Source organism: Drosophila busckii, chromosome 4 (genome assembly GCF_011750605.1).
Source record: "Drosophila busckii strain San Diego stock center, stock number 13000-0081.31 chromosome 4, ASM1175060v1, whole genome shotgun sequence".
Classification (NCBI taxonomy): Eukaryota; Metazoa; Arthropoda; class Insecta; order Diptera; family Drosophilidae; genus Drosophila; species Drosophila busckii.
This window is the reverse complement of record NC_046609.1, coordinates 242,776-268,917: the sequence shown is the minus strand read 5'-3', so window position 1 is coordinate 268,917 and position 26,142 is coordinate 242,776. Positions and strand designations below refer to the sequence as shown.

Sequence of the window (26,142 nt, the reverse complement as noted above, 5' to 3'; positions counted from 1 at the left end):
GCATCAGCAACGCGAGCAAAAATAACTTGAACGCAGGCAGAAGATCAACAATTATATACAAACATATATTTTTTGTGTGTATTAATGTGTGCGAGTGTATGTTTGGGTAAGAAAAAGAGTGAAAGAGTTGACAAGAAGAGCAACAACAAAATGAAGTAAATTATTGCTTTCGTCGACTTATAGAGTGGGTAGCTTAAGTCTTTGTTGAAATCTTATGTTATTCACAAAACATTTTTAATGGTTTAGTGGTTCATACTTTAATAACATTATATCTAGTACATAAATAATTTCTTAAAATATATTTTTAATAAAATATAATATAACATGTATTAATATAAGTATGCTTAAATATGTATTTATTATGTATGTATTTACATACATAATTTCCGTTGGTTCTGACTCAATTGAATATTGTTTTATTCAGTTTTATAGCATAACTTGCTGAAACTGTTTGACTAGCCCACTCGGCTGCATGCTGAGGTTAAGCTGCGTTCTATGCAATCGGATTTTTCTGAGCACAGTCTGCTTCATGCTGAGCGTCAAGGGCGTCGCCAAGGGGGTAATATATAGTTAATTGTGAAGCTTTCATAATCAGTCCTCAGTTATTTATTATTTAGTTATTCTAAGGTTTGCATTTTGGGACCCACCCCCATTGAAAAGCAACCGACACCCTTGCTTCGCGTCGTACATTTGATCTGCCTTAATCGACTGGCACAGCTCATCGTGGTGCTGTCGCTACTCTTGCAGATGAAGACATTATTATTTATAAGGCCAACCACAGCGAATATTGCGTGTCCATATGCAACGCGGGATATGGACTTGTACTTGTATGGGTCTACAGGTCTATATACACACATACTATATAAACGGATCAGGAAACATTAGATAAAGATGAAACTTTGAAGTACAAAAATACAAGCTCTACATACATACGACCGAAATGTTTTTTTCTTATTATTTTAATGAGGTAATTTTAACATCATTTAAAACCCGATGTACATTTAAGAAAATTTCGACAAACAAACGACTTTAAATATTGTGGAGGTATATTCCACCTATATAATACATTTGGACAACTTCTACACTGTTTTAGATTTTTTCAGTATATAACAAAACTGCATCATAACATTTAAATGCATTAAAGTTTTTTCTAACTGTTTTTAACTTATGCGTGGAGGAGACGTGGCGCACCCCATAAAGTATAGATATTCTTGATCAGCATGACAGACTCCAATTATTAGGCCCTTTTCGTGTGTATGTCTGTACCAACAAGAACTCAGAAACTATACGGACTAGAGGCATCAAATTTCGAATGTAGAACTTCTACTCCCACCGCAGATAGTTTTATTTTTGAAAATTTTACCCTCTCCTCTAATCAAAAATAAACAGATGTACGACATTTAGGGAATGTGTTTCAAATACATCACTCAAAAGCTTAAGCATTCTCCTAACCGAAGTCATTTCATTCCGTTCTCCGCTCTCATTTTCTATTGCCAACGTTGCTCATTCATTCAAAACTTAAATTTAAAAATTTTTTGTTGGACCTAAGCATTAAACAGGAATTTGAGTATATTCTTGCTAACCGCAGGGATAAATTAAGAAACACCTACAAATACAAAGGGAGTTTTATATTCATAAATAAATTGAAAGTAAGCATTCACAAAAACCTAGTTTTTAGGACAACAAGCTTATAAGGACTCTATCTCGCGTTATTTTATGTTTGGTTAGAGTATTTAATATTGGATCTGCCAACAACATTGTGACCAACTAATGAAGACATTCCACAGTTGATGGCTTATGCTCGATGAAGTATTCCACTAAAATACAAAAGAAAAACTCACAAGAAAAAACCGGTCCTAACGAACTCAATTTTACATTTACGTGAGTGATTAAGTGCATTTGTGTGTGATATTAACCCGTTCTGTACTTTAAAGAATTAAATTTTATTAACCCCATAAAGCTTGAAAAACGTAAAAAATTTACCTTGGCGGAATTCGCAGACTACAAAAATAAATTGCATCTTTTTTAAAATCACAGTAATTATTATTGTTATAAGATGTAAAGTCTAGGTTAAAACTGAGCAACAACGTGTTAAGTAGCTCTTTTCAGGGGAATATGTTTTGAGAAAAGTTAAAAGAGACCAACTGTAGCCTTCAGAATACAAGAGCACGATCTGTATTGCTCTCTTTGGTAAGGGCTTTGATATGTATGTATTGGAACTATTTATGGAGCAGCCAAAATGTAAAAACAGGTTGCATAGGAGGAGCTTCCGTCGAATAAACAAAATGGCTTTCAAGTGCAAATCTCCTGCAATGTGCGTCATATTAGTTTCCAGATACAGTTTGAGCTTGTATTTCTTCCAACAACTTTAAAGGTTCAAATATTAGTTTGGCAATTAAAAATAATATGTATATGAATATAGATATGTATATATATGTTGTATGTATATATATAAATTTTTTATAATAATGTCAAAGTGTAGAAAAACTGTTTAAAATGTGCAGAATGGCGAACAAAAATTTAAGTTTCGAGTCAAGAAGCTTATAGGCTGATTCATGTTTGTCAACTGTCATTTTGTTTCTTGTCCCAAGACTCAAAGCTTTCAAGCATTATTTTACAAAATTGAAAGCAGCTATATTTATTTGTAAAGTATAATTTTCCCGCCTCCACAAACCAAAAAAAACGGTTAAGAAATCGAGCAATAACGATTAAACGCGTATGGCGCGTCAACACCCCAGAACCTGGTGTCTATATGGAAAATCGAACTGAATATTCCCCAAGATATTTATCTGAAAGTTTTGAATAAAATGTGTACAATGTATTTGACAATTTTTTTGTCTTTTAAACCGGGCTCTATAATTGGTGTACTTTTTTTGAATAGGAGTATTAACATCCTGCCGGACTGGTAGAGCTTAATCGACTCCGTTTATCTTGCTGATCATGAATAAATAAATCTGCCACGACTTCTTATGCCTGTTACATGCAAAACTTCTTCATAACCATTTTTTATAAAATGTCAAAGTGTATAAAAACAATACGATTAATAACCACTTGTGATGCTAAAACGCAAACGTTCTGTCTCGCGATAGCTGTTGTATACCTGGATGTATACCGAATTCAGAACTTTGGACATATTTATAGTATTAAAATATTGTCTAATATATATGTAAACACAACGTATGTACATACATATCTGTACACATGTACACACGTTATATGTAAACAAAAGATTAAATAATTTCAGAGTTTTCCACGTAAATTTTAAAAATATATTTCCAAATATTAATATTCATGTACATGTATGTCTGTAATGGCATTGCTCGAAATCATCTAAAGCTAGTGTGTTTTTTTCAATGTTGTAGGCGCAAATCGTTGTTTTTCTCGTTTTTAAAGCCGTGTATTTTGATTTGCGGAGGAGTGAGGAAGGAAATTAAAAAAAGGAACATACATATGAGTGTACTGCTTAGGGATTAGGACCACATACAATTTTGTTTGTTGGTTTTTGTACGTATAATTCGCCAAAAAATATGTAATTCATACGTATAATTGACACAAAAAAATCTAATTCCTAAACTACCCTGTAGAAGAAAAATGATTCTTTATTTTGCCAGTTACCTTAGGTAACTAGTTTACCTTATTTCTAAGTCAGTATAATTATTATAATGTAATAACTATTAGATTACACGTTACAAGTAAAAATATGCTCACAACAAGCATTTCTACGAAAGTAAAATAATTGATTTATTTCTATTTAAGTGAATCAATTAACAACATCAATTAACTACTTTATTGACTTTAATTATTTTATTTTATTGACAGAGAATATGTGATGTCGATTTTTGGAGATTATAAGTCTAATTAAAAATGGTGAAAATATTCTTTAATCTTTCTTTTCAACATCTTTTGCCACTTCAGGATACTCCAATTTAACACCTGGCTCACAAGTAAAGATCGGACAACAATATGGAAACGGTGCGGTCTTGTTAGTTTTTTCAGTGTCTAATTTACACTTGTCGTTTGCCAATGACAACGGCAAGGGCCCACAATCCTCGACGAGCTCCAAAAGCCTGTAATTAATTTTCATTAGTTAGTCAATAAGTTCAAAATAATAATAGTTTGTTAGCTACTTTGCTGAATCCTCCTCGTTTTGTACGCAAGTTGATCGTCCGCAAAACGGCGTTAGCTCCCAAGTTTTGCCTGGCTCTACTGTGGCACAGCGTGTTGAAGCAAAGCACATGCCCGGAAAATCTATGAGGAATATGGTCAATTATATTTTTAAAATAAATATAACAAATACGGATTATATTGTACAATTAAGTGCACTTTAATTAATTATAAACCAAATATTAAGCGTAACTACAGCTGTGCACTCCCACGCGATCGTTTGTTTTATTTATGTATGCATACTATTAGAAATATTCTTTGCTTTAAGTTACATTATGGGATTCAAGTGGTTGGTTTTTAAATTCGCGCGCTCGAACTCATTCCCTTGCAAATGGCCATGAATAACGAAAGCTTCTGAGCGATTCGAGATTAGCATGAAGGTTTGTATATACATACGTATGTATGTATGTACATAACCTACCAACATATGTACATACGTACATAGCAGGTGTTAAAAGTAAACGAGCCGAAACCTCAAAACTGGATTTCGGTTTCGCACAACTAAAGCGGCGACCGCCAAATAGCTGCCGCTTAGATGCACACACATACACATGTCTGCATGTACATGCATATGTATATTTTTATTCATTTGCACTTTGATGGCATTGATATGTATGTATGAACATACATATATATTAAAGCATTAACGTTGAAACTAACTTTATAATAAATAATAATAAAAGTCAAATATGTTATGCCAACAACCAGTTAAATGACTTCCATAAATAAGTTTACAATCACCAAGTTTAATTGGATAAATACTTTCTTTAGATGTAGGTACATACATATGTATGTATGTATGCGCAAATTTATACATACATATGTATATTATAATAAGTATGTGGGACTCACCTCGAAGTACATCAGCGGGTATGAGACGTTTATAAATTTTTATATCTCCGTCGCCTTGAATTGCTTCTACTGTTGCTGCCTTTTCAACTGCCTGGCCATTGGAAGGGGCTAGGAGGATAACTAGGGCACAACCAGCTATAATTGAAATAAAAGCATTCATTTTTCAAATCAATTCGATTGGAACGTCAATGTATCAGTATTATGCTTGTAGGTGCAGATCACCGATCCCGTCCGCCGACCAGAAACAAGTCCGCTTCAAGCGAAAGTGAACACCGAATTGAAACTACAGACACAATCACTACCAGCATTTATAACCAAAACCATAGACATATGTAGCTTTCGAGAGTATGTGAATATATGTACATATGTATGTATGTATTTATGCCAGCTATGATTAAAATGTACAAACATCCATATATTAATTCCACTAGTTGTGACACCTTGAGACCAACTTCGTTGTTTCTTGCTTTTGCTCTCAATGGTTATATGTTCATATTTGTGTATGTATGTAGGTACAAATGTGCATACATATGTACATTGTATAGTGTTAAAAACAAGGAATTTTTTGTTATCCAAGCAAATCAAGTTTTTCTTAAAACCTAATACATATGTACATATGTATGTATGTACATATGTAAATACATACACATATGTAACTCTTAATGAGTACAGAGCAGTCCAGTAAGCAGTCCTGCAATTTCATATCAGCGCGTCATAATAATTTATTATATGTATGTACATATGCATGTATGCATGTGTGCTTGAATATGAATCATACTTGTCATAAACTTTAATGAAAGTATAAACTTTACAAAGCCATCTACGAATGTATGTACAAACATATTTAATATATTTGTAGTAATCTATAAGGATCTGATTCTTTTAAAATATGTACAATGTATAAGTGAAATTTAGTCGATGGACGAGAACTGAATCCAAATTTATTTTTCCATATTCTATTTTTTTTCCTCAAATATTGTGTGATCTAATCAACACAATATATCGATCAATTTATTTTTCAATACAATATTTTCGATTTCGATGATATTCAGCGATAATAGTGAAGTTTAAAAATTTCGATTTGCAACGGAAAGCGTTAGTGTTGGTACGAGTTTTAGTTGTATTAGTTGTTCCTTTGAATTTAGTTAAATATTCTACTCCGCACATCCCGATGATATTGAAATATACATACTTGTAAGATTTAAAATCCTTTTAAACCTATCAATGTAGCCATTAGCAGAAGTCAATGAGGAAATAGCATAGGAAACGCAGCTACACAGCCTTAGAGACAACTTGGGTTGGCACAAAAATCACTTTAATTTAAATTTTACTTCAATTTCAAACTTGCGCATAGTCAACCGTCGTCCGCTGCACTATGGTCCCTAAGCCGATTTTTTGGCATAAAGTCTACTAATAAAGCTAGGGACTTGAAAATTTGGCATGAACTTTATTTAGAATATTTTAGAATTTTGTATATTTTTTTTGTGTTTCAATTTTTATAATTTTTATTGTTGGAAGACGCCATTGCACCGCGCACATTGTACTAATTTTCAACAATTTCCGATTAAAAATTCACCTGCAACATATGAGTTTTTCTAGAAAAGGGGGAAAATGGGCCAAAATTTTTACTGCGCGGTCAAATACGGTACGGTAAGAACAAACATACGTAATTAGTTTTTCTCAGAAAGCCTCAGCTTGTTAGTTACGCTCTACGAAAAGTAGAGAACGCATTTTAATTTGTTACACAAATCCACATAAGCAATACACGCATACACAACTAAAAAACTAGGACTACACATAAAAATACTATTCAAAATAGATAATACTTTTGTGGTTTCCAATGATTGCTGACTTTTAAGAGCTCACAAAAAACTTAACATAAAATTATAAATTTTTTTTAAAATTGGCTCAGCACCCAACTTGTTAATACAATTTTTGAGAGGACCGCAGCAAACATACGCACGCAGTCTCTTTACGTGTGCATGTATGAGTATACGTGTAACATGCGTAAGATGGCCCAGAGATTTCATAATGCTGCTCAATACAAATCTCGTAATGCTGAAAAAATACTACTACTAAATACAACTATTTTCAACTGTGTGACAAATTTTTTATGTGTTTGTTTTGAGTTTCATATGGCCTTTAAGCAAAATTAATAATCTGTCTACCGATATGAATAATATGTAATTTTCCAAAAATTCTATTTCTTCTGTTTAAAACTATAACAAAAAAATAAGAAATACATTTTTAGACCTTTTTTTATGAATGGTAGCTACTATTTTTCTGTTCCCAACTGTTTTCTTTTAGAGTTTTCAAAACTCACTTAAGTCAAAATCGCCTTATATATCTGTGGGACCCCTGAATACACCTTAATCGAAAATCGAGCATTGTATATCGCATATTAAACAACATGTATCGATTACCATTGATTCATCATTCCTTGAATATGTGGAAGTACCTATCGATTGTTTATCGTTACACGTCAATTTTTGGTGACAAATTTTGTGAGAAAAACATTTTTTATTTATAATATCCTGAGTGCAAAATGGGTCTGACGATATCAAGTTTGCTGACGCGACTCTTTGGAAAAAAACAAATGCGCATTCTAATGGGTAGGTAGCATGCTTCTTTACGGATGGTTTCATTGGTAATGCCGGTAGGCCACGCCACAGTAATGACGAGTACGACATTATTGGGTATAATTGAATATCTAAGCAATTCGGAGCCGATTAATATCCTTTGCTTATCAAATTTAATTGAAGCTCAATGTATGTACGCACAAAATCGTTACATTTTTGCCATATACATATGTATGTATATTGTTTATAGGTCTATTATTTTAATTGCAGTTGGCTTGGACGCTGCAGGCAAGACTACTATATTATACAAATTGAAGTTAGGAGAAATAGTTACAACCATTCCGACAATCGGGTTTAATGTGGAGACCGTCGAGTATAAAAATATATGCTTTACGGTTTGGGATGTTGGCGGACAAGATAAAATTCGCCCATTATGGCGGCATTACTTCCAAAACACACAAGGATTAATATTTGTGGTTGACTCGAATGACCGTGATCGTATTAATGAAGCTGAAAAGGAACTTCAAAATATGGTTCGTTGCTTTTAATTCAATTATTTATTTATTTAAATTCTAATGAATGCATTTTGTGTAGCTTCAAGAAGACGAGCTACGCGACGCCGTGCTTTTGGTTTTCGCTAATAAACAGGACTTGCCGAATGCCATGAGTGCTGCAGAGTTAACAGACAAATTGCATCTAAATCAATTAAGGAATCGTCATGTAAGTAGCTGTTCTGGTCTGATGATTTTCATAGAATTACATTTTTGAATGTCGTTTCCATTTGCAAATAGTGGTTCATCCAATCCACTTGCGCTACCCAGGGGCACGGCTTGTACGAAGGTTTGGACTGGCTGTCTGCCGAATTGGCCAAAAAATGATAAATGAAAAGGTTGCAATATTTTTCAATCAAGTGTTAGAAATTTGATGTCTGAATGCTAAACTAAATAACTATTGGACTAGATTCTAAATAAATATAAATGTATATCGATTTGTTTTCTTTTTTAGATATGTAAGTCAACAACTTTTATTTACTACTGTACATCAACAAAATCATTTCGAAGCCAAAAAGATAACGTACTTTATATATAAAAATATATAACATGCTTGTGGCTGAACAATTGATATAGTGTATAACTATCAGTTAAAAAAAACAACAACATTATAACATAAACATGCGATAATAAATCATACAATAGAATTTCAGGACTGCATTGAACTGAACAAAATTATATATACATAAATTATAAATAGTTGAGAACAGAGGTAACTTAGGTTGCTATAGAAAAACATTGCAACAAAATATAATACACAGGTAATATGCATTTTTGTATGTACGTAATAATAATAAGTACAATAGATATTGCAATGTTGTTTGTTAGGTTATGCAGATAACTGAAGCCCATTGGAATGCATTTGTATGGATATATTTATCTAAAAAAGAGGAGTACACATATATAAACACATAGTGTCCTTTGCGTCACATACTCCCAATAACAATTGGCAATCGTAAATTAATGAAATAAGATTTTGATTTTGAGACATTAGTCCAAGGATAATAATACTTATATCTGTATACATTGGACAATGTGTATTATAATACTATTAGATCAGAGGTCAATGTCTAGCGTATCAGACGCTAAAAGCATAGGCTCGCTATGGGCATCATCTACCAGCGAGGATAGCGAGTCATTTATCATAGAAGCGGATAAATCTACTGATTGGTGCTGCTCATCGTCAACTTCGTGGGATCGCTGCGATGATGACAGCAAAGGATCATGCACAGGACCATCACAATCAGCTAGCATATCAAATGCTGTATGCGTGTGATTATCATCTATGTGATGGCGCTGGTGCGACTGTTGAGCAGTTATTCCTCGACGGCAATGATCCGAGTGTGAGCTACATTTACTATGGACACCATCGTTTAAATTAACACCTTCTGTTGTATCACTGTACAGAGCTGCAATTGAGTTGCTCTTGGTTCCAAAGCTACAACACTGTATCCTTGTGTTAACTGGCGATTGAGGAGCTGAAATCAAATGGCTACTGTGCGAGGAAAGCAGTGGATCACCGCCCTGCACTGGATGTTTGCAGTCTTCCATTAGCTCATCAATTTGGTTCATACCCAGGTTTGGACCACAGTTCATTACAGATATCTGCAAAAAAATATATATATGTAAGTGTTTATAAGTATATTTATAATGATAATGTTTATATGAATAAGCTTAAAAATGTATTGAGCAAGAACATATTTGAGTTGAATCTGCAAATTTTTTCAGGGCATCGCGCAGAAAACACACGCATGGACTCGCAACACATCCAAACATAATAGCTTAAGCGTCACAGTACTTTTTCGCTGTTGCCCGTTGAAAAATTGAAATGAATAATATAATATAATATAATATTTCTCCGATCGTTCTCAAATGTTCAAAATCTGTCGAGAAAATAGTAAAGAATATGTGTGTGCTTTTTCCGTTAAGTACTTTGGGCGTAAATGGTTTTTATACACTTTGACATTTTTGTAAAAAGAAAAAGGGTATTATGAAGTTGCGCAAATGTATGTAACATCGAGAAGGAGGCGTGGCAGACCCATAAAGTATATATATTCTTGATCAGCTCGAAGAGCTGCTGAGTCAATATAGCCATGTCCGTCTGAATGTTTGAGCACTGTTTCTCAGCAACTATAAGAGCTAGAGCAACCAATTTTGGGATGTAGGTGCTCCTAAATCCAAGACTTTTATTTTATTTTTTTAATTTCCTCCAACCTTCCCCCGCAAATCGAAAAAAACGATATATAAGGCAGTACAAAAATCTTTAAAGATCTGAAATAAATCACAAAATTGCCTAGTCATGTTTTCGACCGATTGTGAAATTTTCGGATAAATAACTTAGGAATTATTTACATTTCCATTTTCAATATAGAACAGCGGGTACACGTGGCAGCGGGCGGCGTCGCTGCTGGACGCTACAGCGAAAACGAAGCTGTGACGCCTATAGCTGTTTTGTGTGTATGTGTTTATGAGTGCATACGTGTGTTTGTTGCGATACCCTAGTCAAAGTGTATTTAAATGTTGGTGGCGCCCAACTTTAACCTGTCCACTTGTTTGATTTGCAATGTATGTATATATTCTTGTCAGCAAAATAACCTGAGCCATGTAGTATGAATGTAAATCGGATCATAAGCAATAACATCCTAGAGGGTTTATGAGCTAAATACAAATTTACCATGTAGACAATTTGTCATCAACGACACATTTCACTTGTTACCTTCAACTGTATTATAACCTAAAGTTTAATAAAAATGTTACACTTACTGGTAACTAAGCAATTCAAGTTCTCTTTTTCATCAAACGATTTAATGATTGAATTTTTAGTCTGTAAAATTTTGAAATGAGGTTCTTGTGGTTGGTTACCATATTACCCGAATGAAAAATTTTTTTTTACCATATTTCACTAATAATATAAAAATAATAATAAAAGCTGAAACAGTTATGTTCGTTTTTGGACTGCCAAGAAAAAACAGTCATATGCGTACAATCATACATTTGCCGAAATAAAAGTTAGTCAATTTAAATAAGTAGAAAAAGTATGTAAGCTATATGTATACAGTATATATATGTACCCATCTGATTGATTCCGCGATTGATTTTTCTTACTACTAAGTATTTTAAGAGAACTGTCCGAATATTAAATACATCCATGAAAATAACGAACGCAATTTGTAAAATTCAGTTTGTGAAGAAATCACAAAATTAAAAATTGTTCCATAGTCGTGTTACCTTGTTTTCCCTTACATCGTCTATCAAGGAAATTGCAGACCTACTCTGAACAGCAGAAACTGACGCCGGAAAAGGACGAGAAGGACTTGAGCACTTGATATAGGCAGGAGTTGGCGCCGATACAGATGTAATATTGTAGTCAGGCAATGGAATTCCGTGTGATTTGGCTTGCATTTCCAATTCCTTTAAATCCACAAATAAAAACAAATACGTTAAATTTCCTCACTTCCAAACACTGGGTGGTAAATTTAGTTACCCTTATCCGAGCAATGAGCTTTCGGTTTTGCAGCTCCATTTGGCGTTGACGACATTCATTTTGCCTCAGGCGTGAAACCTCATGTTTTAAACACTTAATATAATCCACCGATGACTTTAAAATTGTGCCCTTATTGGGTCTTATATCACGAACCACTTCGTAGAAAGCTTCACTGCCCTTTGGCAGCAACGTGCCAAGCTCTTTGATTCTATCATTTATGTTAAATCGCCGTCGACGCTCAACTGTAATGTTGCAATAATTGAGTATATGTATGCATTCACTATTAGAACTAAATATTTTACTACTCACTCATGTTATGGTTATCCTTTTTCTGTCGGTCTTTGGCAAGTGCATTTATTTCGGCATCCGTTAAATTTTGAGGCTCCTGCTTAATCGATAACTCAGAGCTAAAATTTTTGTCAAAATTAAAAGACTCATTTTGCAGTATGTCATCAAAAATATCATCTGCCTGAAATTTCAAAAATTAATTTTGATATCTGATTAATTAAAATTTTTAATTAAAATAAAATAGATTTTTGAAACATTATCAGGGATGCCACAGAAATCTCTAGAGATTTTAGGCAAATCGTAATTACGGCGACAGGGTTGCTAATATTCATAAAACATGTCCCCAGCTGATTTGAGGCTGAGATTGGTTTATTTTGAGAGATAGTCGACATGATATTGAAATTAAAAATCAAATGATTTGAATGCTTTTCGAAAAATTAGGAATCATAAGCAGGCTTATATATAATGACTGACAGTATTATAAAAAGCTCAAAAGTAAAATTTTATGCACTAGTAAGGGCTACAAATGTTAAGTTTTAACTATTTAAAACCTTAGTCGATGCTCCACAAATTGGTGTGAAGTACAGCGGTAAATATAGTACAATATAGAAATATTATATACACACACATGTACATATACATGCTTAATAAGTGTTCATTGCTAAATAGTTTTTTATTCGTGAATTCATTTGCACCAACATATAAACATTCTAAGCACATATTGACAAGCACACTACACACACATAAGTTTTTAGGCTTATGGGTGTGAGAGAGCACGCATACAGATACGTTCAAGGTAAACTTTACTATAATTTTTGTTCAGTCAGTGCTCAATGTAAAAGCGGTTATTAAATAGTCGTGATCTATTTATTAGGAAGCTATTGCATCCACAAACTAAAAATGTATTTAACTCTTTAGTTTATCCATCCTAACTTTGAATAGTTGCCATGCAATTGCAGATTGGATATTAGCTCGGAATTCCATTTGCGATGACTACGAATCATACTCTGCAGTAACAGAGAGAGTAGATATACGTATATTGTATATATATACTTCACAAAAATACAATTTCAATTTCGTTTTGACTAGCTTTTATTATTATGCGGGTAGCTTCTCCAACCCCACTTCCCTGTTTATATCATTTCGTTCTAATTACTCATAGATCAGAAAGTCCCGCTTGCTGTTATGGTGTCGTAAGTGTTAACTCGAATGGACTTTTTGTATACCCAAAATAACGAATTAATCTTAGAGCTCTAGGAAGAGTCAACAAAAACGTTAATGATTGATCAAGCAATTAAGTACATACATAAAGTGTACATAACACATACACACACAGAACTCAACCAATTATACGTCAAGGGAACTACTATATGTCTGAATGTGTGTACATATGTATGTAATTTGTTTCAGTTCTCATTTGTCTTATGTGCGAAAAAAAAAACATTTTATAGTTACAAATAAAAAAGAATATAATCACTTACATCGCTGTCAAACGAAGGAAGCTGAAAGAGGAAAAAATAAAAAAATTAATAATTAGGCGATATTCCTTCTTAAAAATTAGGTTTACATCATTTAAATTCAAAATATGAATCATGTTTTTGTTCATATTTTAATATAGAAAATATCAACTAATGATAACTTGATGTGATATTTCAATTTTAATGTGATTGTGAGTGCGTGTGTCTTAAATGTGACTCCATATTCAAAGTGTATTGAAAAATTGACGGTATCTTACTTTAGCGAGCTTGTTATAATATTTGTTATCTAGGGACTGATTTTAAATATATACATTCTATGTATGTAAATCGATACTGGAAGAATTGCTCATTAAATCATGACCATCCCAATGCCCAATAAGGAAACATTGTTTAATGCTAAAAGAATTTACTAAAATCTTATTTATTTGATATCGGGTGTAAAAGGTATGTAGATTGTGCTAATAGACTCAACAAATACGAAGAACTAAATTGACCATTCATTTAATATGACATGACACCGTGTATAATCCGACGGTTAATAAAAGAGCAGAGACATCTGAAATTCAAGCTATAGTCGAGCTTAATACACCTATATGTTAATATATCTTTACAAACAGTTTATTAACTCATTCTATGGTCGTTTCTTACACACTGTGGCATTTTTATAAAAAATTGAAAAGGGTATCATGAAGCTGTGCAAAAAGGCAGAAAGAGACGGCGGATGCTTATGCTGTGACGCATAAGTTGTTATATGCGTATGCCTTTGTGAGTGCGTGTGTGTGTTTATTATGATGTCCTAAAGAGTGTACCAAAACTTTAAGCGGGTTCAGAAAATATATTTTTCTTTGATTGACATATTTTTTCTTACTAAAATTAACGGTAATTTTAGAAAATCTCAACACTTGCCTATTTAAGTTTGGAAGATCTAGTTTAGAAAACAAATTATTTATTTATATTTATCTGAATATTTTTAAGAGCGTTAATCTTAACAACCATCAACAACGTGGGCTAAAAAATGCCAACATTGTTTAGATAATTTAGAATTAAAGGTATTTTTCGATTGATTTTAGTTCGGCAGTTAAGCCGCCAGCGGCTTATGCAGTTATTGCATTAAGTTTTCTTTACGATTTTTAAAAAATAAGCTTTATGAGTCTTACAGGTATTTGTTAAAAAAATGTATCCAAAACAAATCAATATAACAGGAGTGAAGCCTTTCTTAGTCAATTATTTGAAAAATAACACTCTTTATTATATATATTATATTTATAAAAAACGAAAAATCTAGCAACAAAAATAAAAAGTTGAAACGACCCAGATAATACAAGTTGTAGATAGATAATTTAAACAATGTGCTCACAATGTATGTACATATGTACATATGCATGTATGCTTATGTAGTTGATTAATACCTATTTATTTGTGTGTGTGTGTCGGAGAGCGTATTGGGAAGGAATCTTGATTGTCACACATCTTTCGCTATGTACATACCTCGGATATGTGTTTGTTGAGGCATTTATTTATAATTGAAATAAAAACATTCAAGTACGATTGTGGCTGCGAGTACGAATAGGAGTACTCCAAGTTGACATTTCAAAAGTAATTAATTACACAATGATAAGATTTGAAATCGTATTTACGAACATACATACATACATATCTACATATGTATATATTAATAAATAATTGAGAGACTGACATAGGTATTCCATATACATACAATAAAAAGAGTATTTAATATGACAACGTCGACATTAATTACTCATGTGCTGTATGTCGCAATGGGACAAACGCATACATAATAATTGCATACACATTTATGTATACAAAACAAGGAAAAATTAAGAAGAAGAAAACAATATTATTTTTCTTGAATCTTTTTTCCTGATCGTTTTATGTCCAGAAACGTAAATTTCCGAGCATCGCATCTGAATATCGTTTAACATAGTAGTATATGCGTTTTTATCATGCATCTATATTTGTATGTAACGGAAAAAATAAATAACTTTTCTATGGCTGTTGGTAGCAGCACAAAACAAAAACTAACAATATACATCACTTATACTGAGATTGTGTATGTCGTACATACATTTGTGGAGATAATAAATAGAGAATATTAATAATTAGTCTTATCTAAGCTACAGCAAAAACAATATTATTAAGAAATCATACTGTCTTTTGGTGGACCACAGAAGGTAAGATAACCACAGAGATGTAAGATATCATAATAAGAATTTACATATGCAAGTAGATATATATATATATATATATATACTCTATACATATATTGTACGTAATTTTAGACCATATGTATGTCAATAACAGTTCACCGGTTCGAATCTTGAGCCGGTTTCAAAATGCGAAACATGCCCAAAATTGAAGGCCCCAGAGACGCGCTCAACATTCTCCCCACCCACCGCCTTGCTTTATCATAATTATACATACACTTATGCACAGTCATTCTAAGCTGGTATCACACCAAATTCTATAGTTCCATATAGTACATATGTGTGTGTGTATGAGCTCGATTACATTTTTTTTTTTAAGTACATACATATACTACTGTGCAATATCAATGTCATACATAATAAATACAATTACATAACAACAAATTTATATGGTACCACAATTGCTCAAATATTTGTTAATTATAATTAATTGTAAATATTCACAATTGTTCGTTTGCCTGATCGTTCCATTCATTTGTTGGCTAACATATACCAGCATCTAATACAAAATATGTATGTATATACACATTGCATGCATATGAATTTTCGAAAATTATTCACAACAAATACTCACGTACACACAAATCAACAAGCGCGCTTACTCAGTTCAAACAAGTTTCATGATAGGTTATTAAATTACACAAAATGTATATACATATGTATGTATGGATGTAGGTGAAATATACTGTATATTTTGCAAAGATTTGTGTAAAAAATGTTTAGGCTTCATTGGCCGCCTAATTTACATTTGTCAAATATATGTATGTACATATGTACATATTTTACGTAAGAAACAAGAGTTTATCTCTTGATTAATGTATGTATGCATATTTGTATATATACATAAATATTACATTTACCTTTGATTGCCGGCGCATTATTAAACTGACCGGCATTTTTATGTGAACACGACTAACACGATCAGTTGTCACAAAAGCCTTTCTCTTGTTTTTGGTATGTATTCGAATCGAGGGAGCCTCTCTTATGCCAGGGTCACTCCTATAAGCAGCAATTGTTGTTAACAAGCAACGTTTGTTGCGCCTTTGCGGCACACTGGCTGCACTTAACCAGGGTAACACGTGCATTAAGATCACAATTCTGTTTAACTACTTTTTAATTTCAATTCGCATCACCTCAAAAAACTTAACGAGTGTTATGTAATTACATATGTATGTATGTAAGTCCCGTTTCATATTTTCATTTTATTTATTTTTATTTCACGACTAACCAACCGAAACAGCACTTAATATTGACGGATTTCTGAACGGACTAATTCTCGTCTTACTTCATTATTTTCAATAATACTCTTTTATGAAACTTTTGCGTCTCATTCGATCTGTTCCGCACGCTTGTAAATTTACGACTAAAACCTAAAAATTTACGGCTTTAAATTTGCGTGAGTTGTAGCTTCTTAATGATAAGCGAATGTTAACATAAAACAATTTACACTCAATCATATTTTGAATATCAACAAGTCTTTAGAGATTGCTTATGAACGACCATATACTGTAGTTAATTTTAACAGTGAAGTTAACAGGCTGCAAACCAGTATGCCTGTTGCTCAATTTGTACATGTTAGATACATTTTCTGTTGTGGTGCATATGTAAAGCTGCTTGCTAAGAAGCAGTCATCTTCTGTCATGTGCAAATTAACAAATTAAGAATATCAAGACCTTATGCTGCACACATAGTACATACTACATATTTTTTGTAGGACACTGAACCTTTACACTTTTTTGTACCAAAAACACTACAAAAATATATATAAAATTTGTACTTGTTGTAAATAAAACCAAGCAAAGCCCACCATCTCTTTTTTTCGCGACGCTCAGTGGTTGTGTATGTTGATCACGAGCGATCCTCTTTTAGCAAATGCGACGCTTAACAGGAACGCATTAAAGTTGGGCGGTGCCAACTTTACGATACACTTCGACTAGATAATCACACCAACAGCACGAACGCTAAATATTGTAGCGCTCAAGACGAAGGATAAACATTATTATTTTTTTCAAAAATGAAAGCGTTAAATACTTCTTCGGAAATGGAAGTATCTACATACCAAATTTTAGCACTTATAGTCTCGAAAATCTTGTTGTTCATAAAGACAGACGGACAGAGCTCAATCGACTCAGTTTGGCTTGCTGATCAAAATGCATACATTTGCAGAACTTCTTGATACCCTTTACCACTTTTTATAAGAAAGTCAAAGTGTATTATTAAAGCAATAGTTCGACGCCTTTTAGGTGAGAAATGAGACTTACCTCTGACGCACTTGTCGCCACAGAGCTTAGGCTGGGGGACATTGGAGCGGATGTTGATTGTATGGGACTCGCTGTACTGGCTCCAGAGTAATTTGAGTTTCGAATTGCATTTGACATGGCTGCACTTCTGCTCGTTATTGATGAGCTTAAACTAGATGTTACTTTGTTGCTATATAGATGGCTTTTTTGAACAGCATCGCACGAATGTTGGTTATCAAACACATTAGTACCCCTTCTGTTGCCATTTGGACCGAATTGGGATATTTGCATAGATGATGAATTTTCATCAGAATTGTTTTGCTTTTGATTTATATTAGCAGCTACTGCATCGCAACCAAAGCTATGGGGACGATCATTCATTTGAGCGAGCCTGTTGGCAACGGGCGATGTTTGAAGATTTCCAGTGGATGATGAAGAGGGATTTGCAATTTGAATGTTAGACTACAAAAATAAATATTATATATATATAACAAAATCGAAATGATTGTATTGTGAGTTACTTACATCTAAGTTCGTGTGATTGTGACAACCCCATAGTGATGGCTTGAACGATTCACTAAGATATTGCCTCACTTGGTTTTTCTGCTTCTGGATAACATGATACCTTGTTGGGTTCTCCAGAACAGTACTTACCTAAAAGATACACAGAATCAGAAACTGAAACAGCTATTAATGGAAGTCCCAAAACTTACTTGAAGAACCTGAGGTGGAACATCGACACCGATACTGGGTAAAGGGACTTTGAGTGTTGCGGGATTGGATGTGATAGGATGCAGCCGATCCTTTTGCGACAGTTGCGACAAGTGGTCCAGACTGGATGCTCCACTTCCACATGCACTGGTGTTATTACTATCAATTATATCCGACTCAGTACTTCTTTGCATTCCAAATATATTGAGCATCGATTGATCTTCTGCATGTTGCAACTGTTGTTGAATCAGCATTTGTTGATGCTGCTGTTGTAGCTGTTGCTGCTCTTGCTGTTGCTGCTCCCGTTGTAATTGCAACTTTAGTTGTGTGCGGGATGTAGGTGTGACAGTTTTAAAGGTGGGTCTGTTAAGTACAAGAACACATGTATGTATAACAATAATTAATGAATTAAGCTTATTCATTTTTAAATTAGGATTAGTTAAAGGTTTAGAAAAAATGAAAAAGGGTTGCAAATTTTCAAACTAAACTGGAATACCTACCCACCCGTCAGTGGTGGCAAGCCAACAATCCGGGTTTCAGTTATGTTTTCAACATTACCCAAATCCACAATACTTGGATCCATTTCTAAGATCATTTCCAAGTCCTTATCTATTCCCACAGTTACACGTATGTTAGTGGATGGTATGGGCTTCATTTTATTATCTCTGTAAAGCTCATCAAGTTCCATTAATGTAGATGGCTCAACGCCGAGCTCAATACCTGGACTCGAGTGAGCATGACGCTGTTCATGATGATACGTTGTCGGGTTCATTAATTTGTTGTAGATAACCGGCTGCGTTGACAATGATGACATTTGCATTGTTTCCAGACGTTTTAAAAACTCTTGAAACTCCTGCAGTCGTTCATCTGATGATGACGATTGCAACACGTTTGTCTCCTTTGTTGTCACATCCATATTTTCAGCTTCATTTTTCTCCAAGGGCTCCAATGATTTGAGACCAGTCGGCGACGCAGCCTTCTCTCCAGTTGTCCTATTCACTTTTTTAGACCAATAAGAAAACATGCTCGTTCGCTACTTCCGCTTTCAATATGCTCTTCTGTCGCTTTTCTATTCACATATGAATGTACATAGGCCTTGATCTTGATGTCGTTCGCCCGTCCGAATGTAAATTCGAAATGATTATAGTTTGGCAACGAATTTTTTTTGAACGCTTTTTTTACGCTGCCAAATATTCAAACATACGTACATACATATGTATGTGTACGTACATACATACATATGTTTATATGATCTAACAATCTGGCCATTGAAGGCACATGCGCAGTGGAACTATAAAATCTCTTAAACGATGCTCAATAGAAATTCATAGATAGACATACCATAAATATGTATATACATGCATACATATTTATATTTATTATGTTCATTATATACATTTGTACATACATATCTAGGTCTGTATTTTCTTTGGGCTGCTAATCAATATATTTCATCCATAATTTTAGTCTGGGCCTGTACTAATCATAATAAGAATGTGAATACCTTTAATTATGGTATACATAGGTACATATGTCAATTTTTTCTAGAAATATGTGTCATAATTAAGAATTGTTTAGCACATCCATTCTGATGATGATAGTGCTTTTTGTTCATTCGTGCGATATTTCCAGCCAGTCGATCTATACCGATTAATCGACTGTTACATACTCCGCACCACAGAAAATTCACTTATGCACACATTCACACACACACGCACTCACTAAACCTGATGATAAAGCTTCAATGAACTACAAAATAAATTGAATTGATAATTCACACACAAGCCCAAACATTTAGATACATGTACATATGTTTGTATGTACGTTTGGATGTACATATGTCCTCATAATTATAATTATCAAATTGATAGTTACGTATTCTAAAATAACGGAGAGGCGTCAAATTTAAGTCACATACACAAGCATACGTAGACTCATAATCTCAACCCAGTGATAAGATAATAAAAGAGCGCTAATCATGCGCAAATTACAACCATCATCATACACATACATACATATGTATGTATTTGTACTCACATTTCGTTTGGCCTGAGAGAGTGCGTTGATTTGAGCTCATAGAACTCAACATTTTCCGAATTTCCAGCAACTGTCACACTCGGCAAGAAATCCATTGCGGAGTCGTTGTCATTGAGCAAATTAAGATTCAAATCAAACTCCAGATCGTCGAAACCCAGGTCAACACCGGACTCAGCTGCCATATCTCCCAAAGTCACGGCACTAACAGTTGTACAGAATATGTATATACTATAATACTATATATTAATAAAAAAATAATTATGATCGTCGATTTGTGTTGCCACAAGTTTCATGTTTGATTGCAATTTCAAATTGGAACTTCGATCTGCACTTCCTCGGCTTGCACACCTTTACACTTTACTTTGCTTTACTTTGCACCAGTGCTGCCAATTCGACCTTTTTCCGGATAGATTTGCTTTTTTCAACTGTTCCAGCAGCGAAAAGTGTCATATAGCTTTTCTGGCCTATTTTTAGATATATTTTAAAATAATTCTACTAAATAACCTTTTGAAATGGAAAAATATTGAAAGTACATCGAAATTTTGTGCTAAAGCAAAAAGACATCGAGACTCTAGTACTCTAGGTAAATGAATGAATATTGTAAATTAATTCAATTTCATGTTTTTTCGGATTGCGTCGTTATGTTGCTATTCCTATACTTGGCTGGAAAAAATTTAACACTACTAGGTTCCATGGCGACATACGACAAGGGGAACGAAGTATCATTGCATCTGAATTAAAACCACTATTTTAAATAAAATGTTAAACAATGTGACCGTTTTTCGCTCTTTATATTTAGATTTTTAGCTTTTCATGTTTTAATTTTTTTGTTTTGTCTTTTTTTCGAGAAATAGCTGACACCACTGCTATTGCTCTCAAGCCAAAGAGCGGTTGTTCTCAAACCAAATGAGATTCCAATTCGAGAGTGGCTGCTCGCCAGCTGTACAGGGGAAGTGAAATTCAACTAGGAGCGGTGGCTTTAAAACTGTGATGAGCGTGTATCATCTACAAAAATTGTGTGCGAGCAGGCAAACAAAAAAATATCTTATATAATTATTTTAAGCGTTATTTTTGAAACAAATTTAATAAAAAGGTAGGGCACCTAAGCACGCCTCTTATGGATTGAATTCGCTATCTAATCGATCCATTGGAAGTAAACAAATCGGATAATACCGGTTTGAAAATGAATCGAAAGAAAATGTGCTTACTCCCACAATTATTAATGGGAAAGAATAAATCACATACAAGCTTTATCATGTTTTCGTCCGATTCCGTAAATTTCGGAACGATCAGATAAATATTCACCTTTTCCATATACATAGATAGGTGTGCGCTTCCTTTTTTTTCGTTTTTATTTGCATGTCTCAAAGTTTGATAAATGGATGAAAATAATTTTGAAAGTACAAATGGATTTCTTCTACAGATAGTAATTAAAGTTACACTTAGGAGCAACCAGACTTATAACGATTGCGGTAAAATTAACTACAAACGTTACAGATCTGTAAGTTATGTATAAGTAAGAATTTAAAGAATTTAGAATGGCCTCGAACATGTTAATACGCTAACGGATAATTGGAAAATTACCAAATGTAAAGATGTTCCTGCTTTTTCTTTTAAATGCCCATAAGCCTCAGATGTCATTTAAAATGAAATCCAATATTAATACATAGAAGTCCCCAAATGCATGTGTATGTGATTTCCATGGCTTTATTTATAATTTTATAATATTTGCATACCTTATGCCATTAATTTTATAGGAACTTTCTAATTATAAGTATATAAATATGTACTTATATTTTTGTTACAGTTTCTTGATCTTACGGATTTTTGCAGCAACTCTAATAACATTATTCATTTTATTTTATTACACATACATACTATAATATACTACATAAGGTATTAAAGATGCATATTAAAGTCTGATATATGGATTTCCAACGGAATCAAATGTACGTGCCCGTGTTTTTAATGTCAGTGTTTTTTATGCTTGTTAGCTGATAGTTATACGAAATAATTTGTAGATGTGTATGTGGCTAGAACTTTAATTGTGGATATTCGACAGACTATCGTTATTTTTTTGTTTGTCTTCGAATTACTTTCTTTATCTATTCACGAGAAAGCGATGGACGCTGGCTAATATGAAACAATTTACATGTCATACGGAAGTGACTTAAAAAAAAAAATTAAAGAGAGCAGAAATGTTTTTTTTTTGTGAACTCAGAAGACATTCACATATGAATTCAGTTACGAAGCTAAATTCATTCGTATTTCAATGTACCCTCTTAGCAGTTTTTATACACTTTGACATTTTTGTAAAAAATGGAAAAAGGGTATCATGAAGTTGTGCAAGGGAGAAGGAGGCGTGGCAGACCCCATAAAGTATATATATCTTGATCAGCAAGACTAACTGAGTGGATATAGCCATGTCCGTCCATCCGTCCGTCTGTATGAGTGCGTGTTTCTCAGCAATTCTAAGACCTAGAGCAACCAAATTTGGTATGTAGGTGCTCCTATATCCAGGACAATACGCTTTTATTTTATTTTTTTTATTTCCTCCCCCCCTCCCCCGCAATCGAAAAAAACGATATATAAGGCAGGACAAAAATCTTAAAAAATCTGAAATAAAAATTGCCTAGTCATGTTTTCCACAAGCTTTATATCGAATCAGACCGATCGGATAAAATAACTTAGGAATTATTTACATTTCAATTTTCAATATAGACAGCGGGGTGCACGTGCTGATACGCCATACAAACGTCGCTGCCGACGCAGCGGCGGTGTCGCTGCTGACGTTACAGCGTTGCCCTAGTCAAAGTGTATTTAAAAGTTGGTGGCGCCCAACTTTAAGTTTTTTATTTGTGGTTTTTATAAAAAAAAACCGTTAGTATTCAAATTATCTATAAATGTTAGGTAACCCAACTAATATTAAATGAATCAGCGTAATAAAACATTGCAAAAGTTAGAAGAATTTAGAAGTTAGAAGAATTGTCAATTTTAGTAATTTCTTCCGCTGCCTAAAACTAAAAGTTTGAAAATAATTAGAGTGACGCGATTAAATGCCGCAGGATACCAATAAAAGTATATGTAGATAATTGCTTGTAGATGTATTAGAGTACATTATTGAATACATGTATGTGTACATTTTTATGTACATTTACCTAAGTACCTACAACTAGTTAGTATTTATGTTTGGTTGTCGATATATGTATAGGTAATGTACCTATATAAATATAAAATGCGGTGATATGTGATAGGTGTTTACCAACTCAAGCAGTGACAGCTTTAATATAGTGTCATATGCATGGGTGTCGGTCATGGGCTTGAGTTCTACAGCAATTTACACTTAATGCATCCTCTATATGTACGTTTATGTATGAATGTGTATATTTGTATGTATGTATGTGTATATATTTATGAATATTTTAATATTTTTTAATTCGTATGTGTATTCAAATATATTTACTTTAATTATTGAGTTAGTCAAGTAAATATTACAAATGTTGCGAGGTCATTTTTTCTGACATAATAAATATTCAAGTACTAAAATATTTTATGTTAACATATACATTGTTATGGTCAGATTGTACATAATAATGTGTTTGTTTGCTTCTCATTTTGTGAGCAATATTTACTGATTGATGAATTTTAATATATCCAGTGTTAAAATAATAGATTGTAAACTCTTAAACCTATTTTTATATTTTCCACATCATATATATCATTTTTTAAGAATATTTTAAATACTATAGGAACTTTTAATTAAAGTTAATCTTATCCTAAATCGTATATAACTGCTAAAATATTAAGTATTTATGTATATTGGTACACGTGAGAATTGCAATTTGTTGTATTTTTACTGTCTTGTTTCAATTGATGAAAGTATATTAAATGAATCAAATTGATGTACCTAAGTACTTATTAGACCTCGGAATTTTATAATTGTATCATTTTTATTGTTAGAATATTGCAATAATATAATATTAAATAGGAAGTCTTCTTTGTCAATAATAACATAATTTAAATGAAAATATTCAAATATGTACGAGTAGATATCACAGTAAGCAAGATTTTAGTATTAAAATATGGGACAATGATACTAAGCTAATTCGGCCAAAATACAAAATGATGCCTGTTCTTATTTGGAAAAATGTCCTGTTTTAATAGTAAAGAATATTAAAGAAACAAAACATTTTGTAAAAGGCTCCCTAATTTTGCATAATACATAATGTTATGGATTTTAAATAAAATTTTTGGTCAAGACGTTTTCAGATTTTTTCCTCAAATTTACATAAAGTAGTATAGAAGATATAGGGACTTTAGCTATATATATATTATTGCATGCCTTCCGAGGCCTAGTACTTAATAGAAGCCAATTCTTCCTATGATACAAAATGAAATTTAACTCAATATAAGGATGCAATAACGGATATTCATATACTAAAAATACCGAAATAAGTACTGAGCACGGAAATTTACGTAAACTAATAAATTTGTGAATTTACCATTGTTAAAATATGGTTTTCAATAGTAAAATAAAGCGCTCCTTTGTGATAAATTGTAAATTCCTTTTAAAATTGTAACGGTGTAATAAGATAAGATAAGTCCTCAGTAATTTTTAGTTCGTTCGTAAATGGCTACTATACATTTGGACCTACATCTATGTATTCTACTACAAGTAAACATGGACATAAATGTTATTAAAACAGTAATTGTAAATTAGTATTCTCCTTTAAAATATATAAAAACAAAGTATATAAAACGAATTAATTAGAAAAATAACAGATAAAAAATGATCTTTCACTTTTAGCAAGAGTCTAGTAAATGGACTACCATATATGAGGAATGATGCACACTCGGAATGCACACATATAAACTATGAATGAATTCCCTATAAAGCAGAATCTTGGCACATTTTTCTTTGCTTATCTAGTAAATTTGCTTATTGTGTGCATGTATACTAGCAATTTTTAGATATCATATTTTTTCACACTTAGGAGGATTGACTATTGCGATTGATAACTTTTGATGTTGTTTATATAAAATATGTAATTTTAGGAATGTATTGACTTTAAATTATTATTGATTTGAAAGGAAGTTCTTAATAATTTTCTTGATCTTAATTTATGGATCATACGAAAATATATATACATACACGTGTATATCATTTGTTTTCTCTTAAAATTTCAATAATCGTTTATTTAGAAAACAAAGGCATGAAGCAATAATTTGCTAGGAACTCAGTTTGATCTCTCTAGTTGTTACGTTCACTATTTTGTTTATAGATGTTTGGATGTATGTATATGTATACATTGATTATATCTAATTTTATGTGCAATTTTTTATGAGTTAGGTAAACTGCCTTAGTTATGCTTACATACTTTTGGATATTCGGTTACTTTCGTGCTCGCAACATATACATGCAATATACATGTAAATGCAGCTTTTTTATATATAATTTTAGATTACACATAGTTACATATGCATATTTTGAATAATTAGGAACACTTTTCGTAGAATTTAAATTTCTTAATAG

At 32.8% G+C, this 26,142-nt stretch overlaps 3 protein-coding genes across 8 annotated transcripts; 1 reads left to right on the top strand and 2 right to left on the bottom strand.

Annotated features, from left to right (window-relative positions):
- Window positions 1-3,799: 3,799 nt before the first annotated feature.
- On the bottom strand, window positions 3,800-5,816 carry LOC108607351. 3 transcript variants are annotated; one of them, XM_017998042.2, is made up of 4 exons: window positions 5,795-5,816; window positions 5,017-5,151; window positions 4,128-4,248; window positions 3,800-4,067 (listed from the first exon to the last, which is right to left on the bottom strand). In XM_017998042.2, the coding sequence occupies exons 1-4, from the start codon at window positions 5,799-5,801 to the stop codon at window positions 3,881-3,883; spliced, it is 450 nt and encodes a 149-aa protein (XP_017853531.1). In that variant the 5' UTR covers window positions 5,802-5,816; the 3' UTR covers window positions 3,800-3,880. The 3 variants fall into 3 exon arrangements, with proteins under 3 accessions (XP_017853531.1, XP_017853533.1, XP_017853532.1); XM_017998044.2 differs by lacking the exon at window positions 5,795-5,816 and adding an exon at window positions 5,663-5,681; XM_017998043.2 differs by lacking the exon at window positions 5,795-5,816 and having other exon boundaries at window positions 3,801-4,067; window positions 5,017-5,306.
- Window positions 5,817-7,483: 1,667 nt separating this feature from the next.
- LOC108607393 (ADP-ribosylation factor 2) lies at window positions 7,484-8,478 on the top strand. Its single transcript, XM_017998159.2, has 4 exons — window positions 7,484-7,628; window positions 7,866-8,128; window positions 8,190-8,315; window positions 8,387-8,478. The coding sequence occupies exons 1-4, from the start codon at window positions 7,562-7,564 to the stop codon at window positions 8,471-8,473; spliced, it is 543 nt and encodes a 180-aa protein (XP_017853648.1). The 5' UTR covers window positions 7,484-7,561; the 3' UTR covers window positions 8,474-8,478.
- Window positions 8,479-8,686: 208 nt separating this feature from the next.
- LOC108607392 (microphthalmia-associated transcription factor) lies at window positions 8,687-20,843 on the bottom strand. 4 transcript variants are annotated; one of them, XM_017998157.2, is made up of 9 exons: window positions 20,610-20,843; window positions 18,575-18,935; window positions 18,387-18,515; window positions 17,883-18,323; window positions 13,400-13,420; window positions 11,940-12,099; window positions 11,631-11,872; window positions 11,375-11,557; window positions 8,687-9,751 (listed from the first exon to the last, which is right to left on the bottom strand). In XM_017998157.2, exons 1-9 carry the CDS (start codon window positions 20,789-20,791, stop codon window positions 9,203-9,205), a joined length of 2,268 nt encoding a protein of 755 aa, XP_017853646.1. In that variant the 5' UTR covers window positions 20,792-20,843; the 3' UTR covers window positions 8,687-9,202. The 4 variants fall into 4 exon arrangements, with proteins under 4 accessions (XP_017853646.1, XP_017853644.1, XP_017853645.1 ...); XM_017998155.2 differs by lacking the exon at window positions 20,610-20,843 and adding an exon at window positions 19,073-19,775; XM_017998156.2 differs by lacking the exons at window positions 13,400-13,420; window positions 20,610-20,843 and adding an exon at window positions 19,073-19,776.
- Window positions 20,844-26,142: the final 5,299 nt, after the last annotated feature.

Excerpts from the sequence above, each read along its gene's own strand:
- LOC108607393 (XM_017998159.2), top strand. The coding sequence starts at position 7,562 with ATGGGTCTGACGATATCAAGTTTGCTGACGCGACTCTTTGGAAAAAAA. Across the intron at positions 7,629-7,865 it reads ACAAATGCGCATTCTAATGG|TTGGCTTGGACGCTGCAGGC; the intron begins GTAGGTAGCATG and ends TTTTAATTGCAG. Across the intron at positions 8,129-8,189 it reads AAAAGGAACTTCAAAATATG|CTTCAAGAAGACGAGCTACG; the intron begins GTTCGTTGCTTT and ends CATTTTGTGTAG.
- LOC108607351 (XM_017998043.2), bottom strand. The coding sequence starts at position 5,176 with ATGAATGCTTTTATTTCAATTATAGCTGGTTGTGCCCTAGTTATCCTC. Across the intron at positions 4,249-5,016 it reads ACCCGCTGATGTACTTCGAG|ATTTTCCGGGCATGTGCTTT; the intron begins GTGAGTCCCACA and ends TATTCCTCATAG. Across the intron at positions 4,068-4,127 it reads AACGAGGAGGATTCAGCAAA|GCTTTTGGAGCTCGTCGAGG; the intron begins GTAGCTAACAAA and ends AATTAATTACAG.
- LOC108607392 (XM_017998155.2), bottom strand. The coding sequence starts at position 19,596 with ATGTTTTCTTATTGGTCTAAAAAAGTGAATAGGACAACTGGAGAGAAG. Across the intron at positions 13,421-17,882 it reads TGGCGACAAGTGCGTCAGAG|CTTCCTTCGTTTGACAGCGA; the intron begins GTAAGTCTCATT and ends TTCCTCTTTCAG. Across the intron at positions 11,873-11,939 it reads AAAGGATAACCATAACATGA|TTGAGCGTCGACGGCGATTT; the intron begins GTGAGTAGTAAA and ends GCAACATTACAG.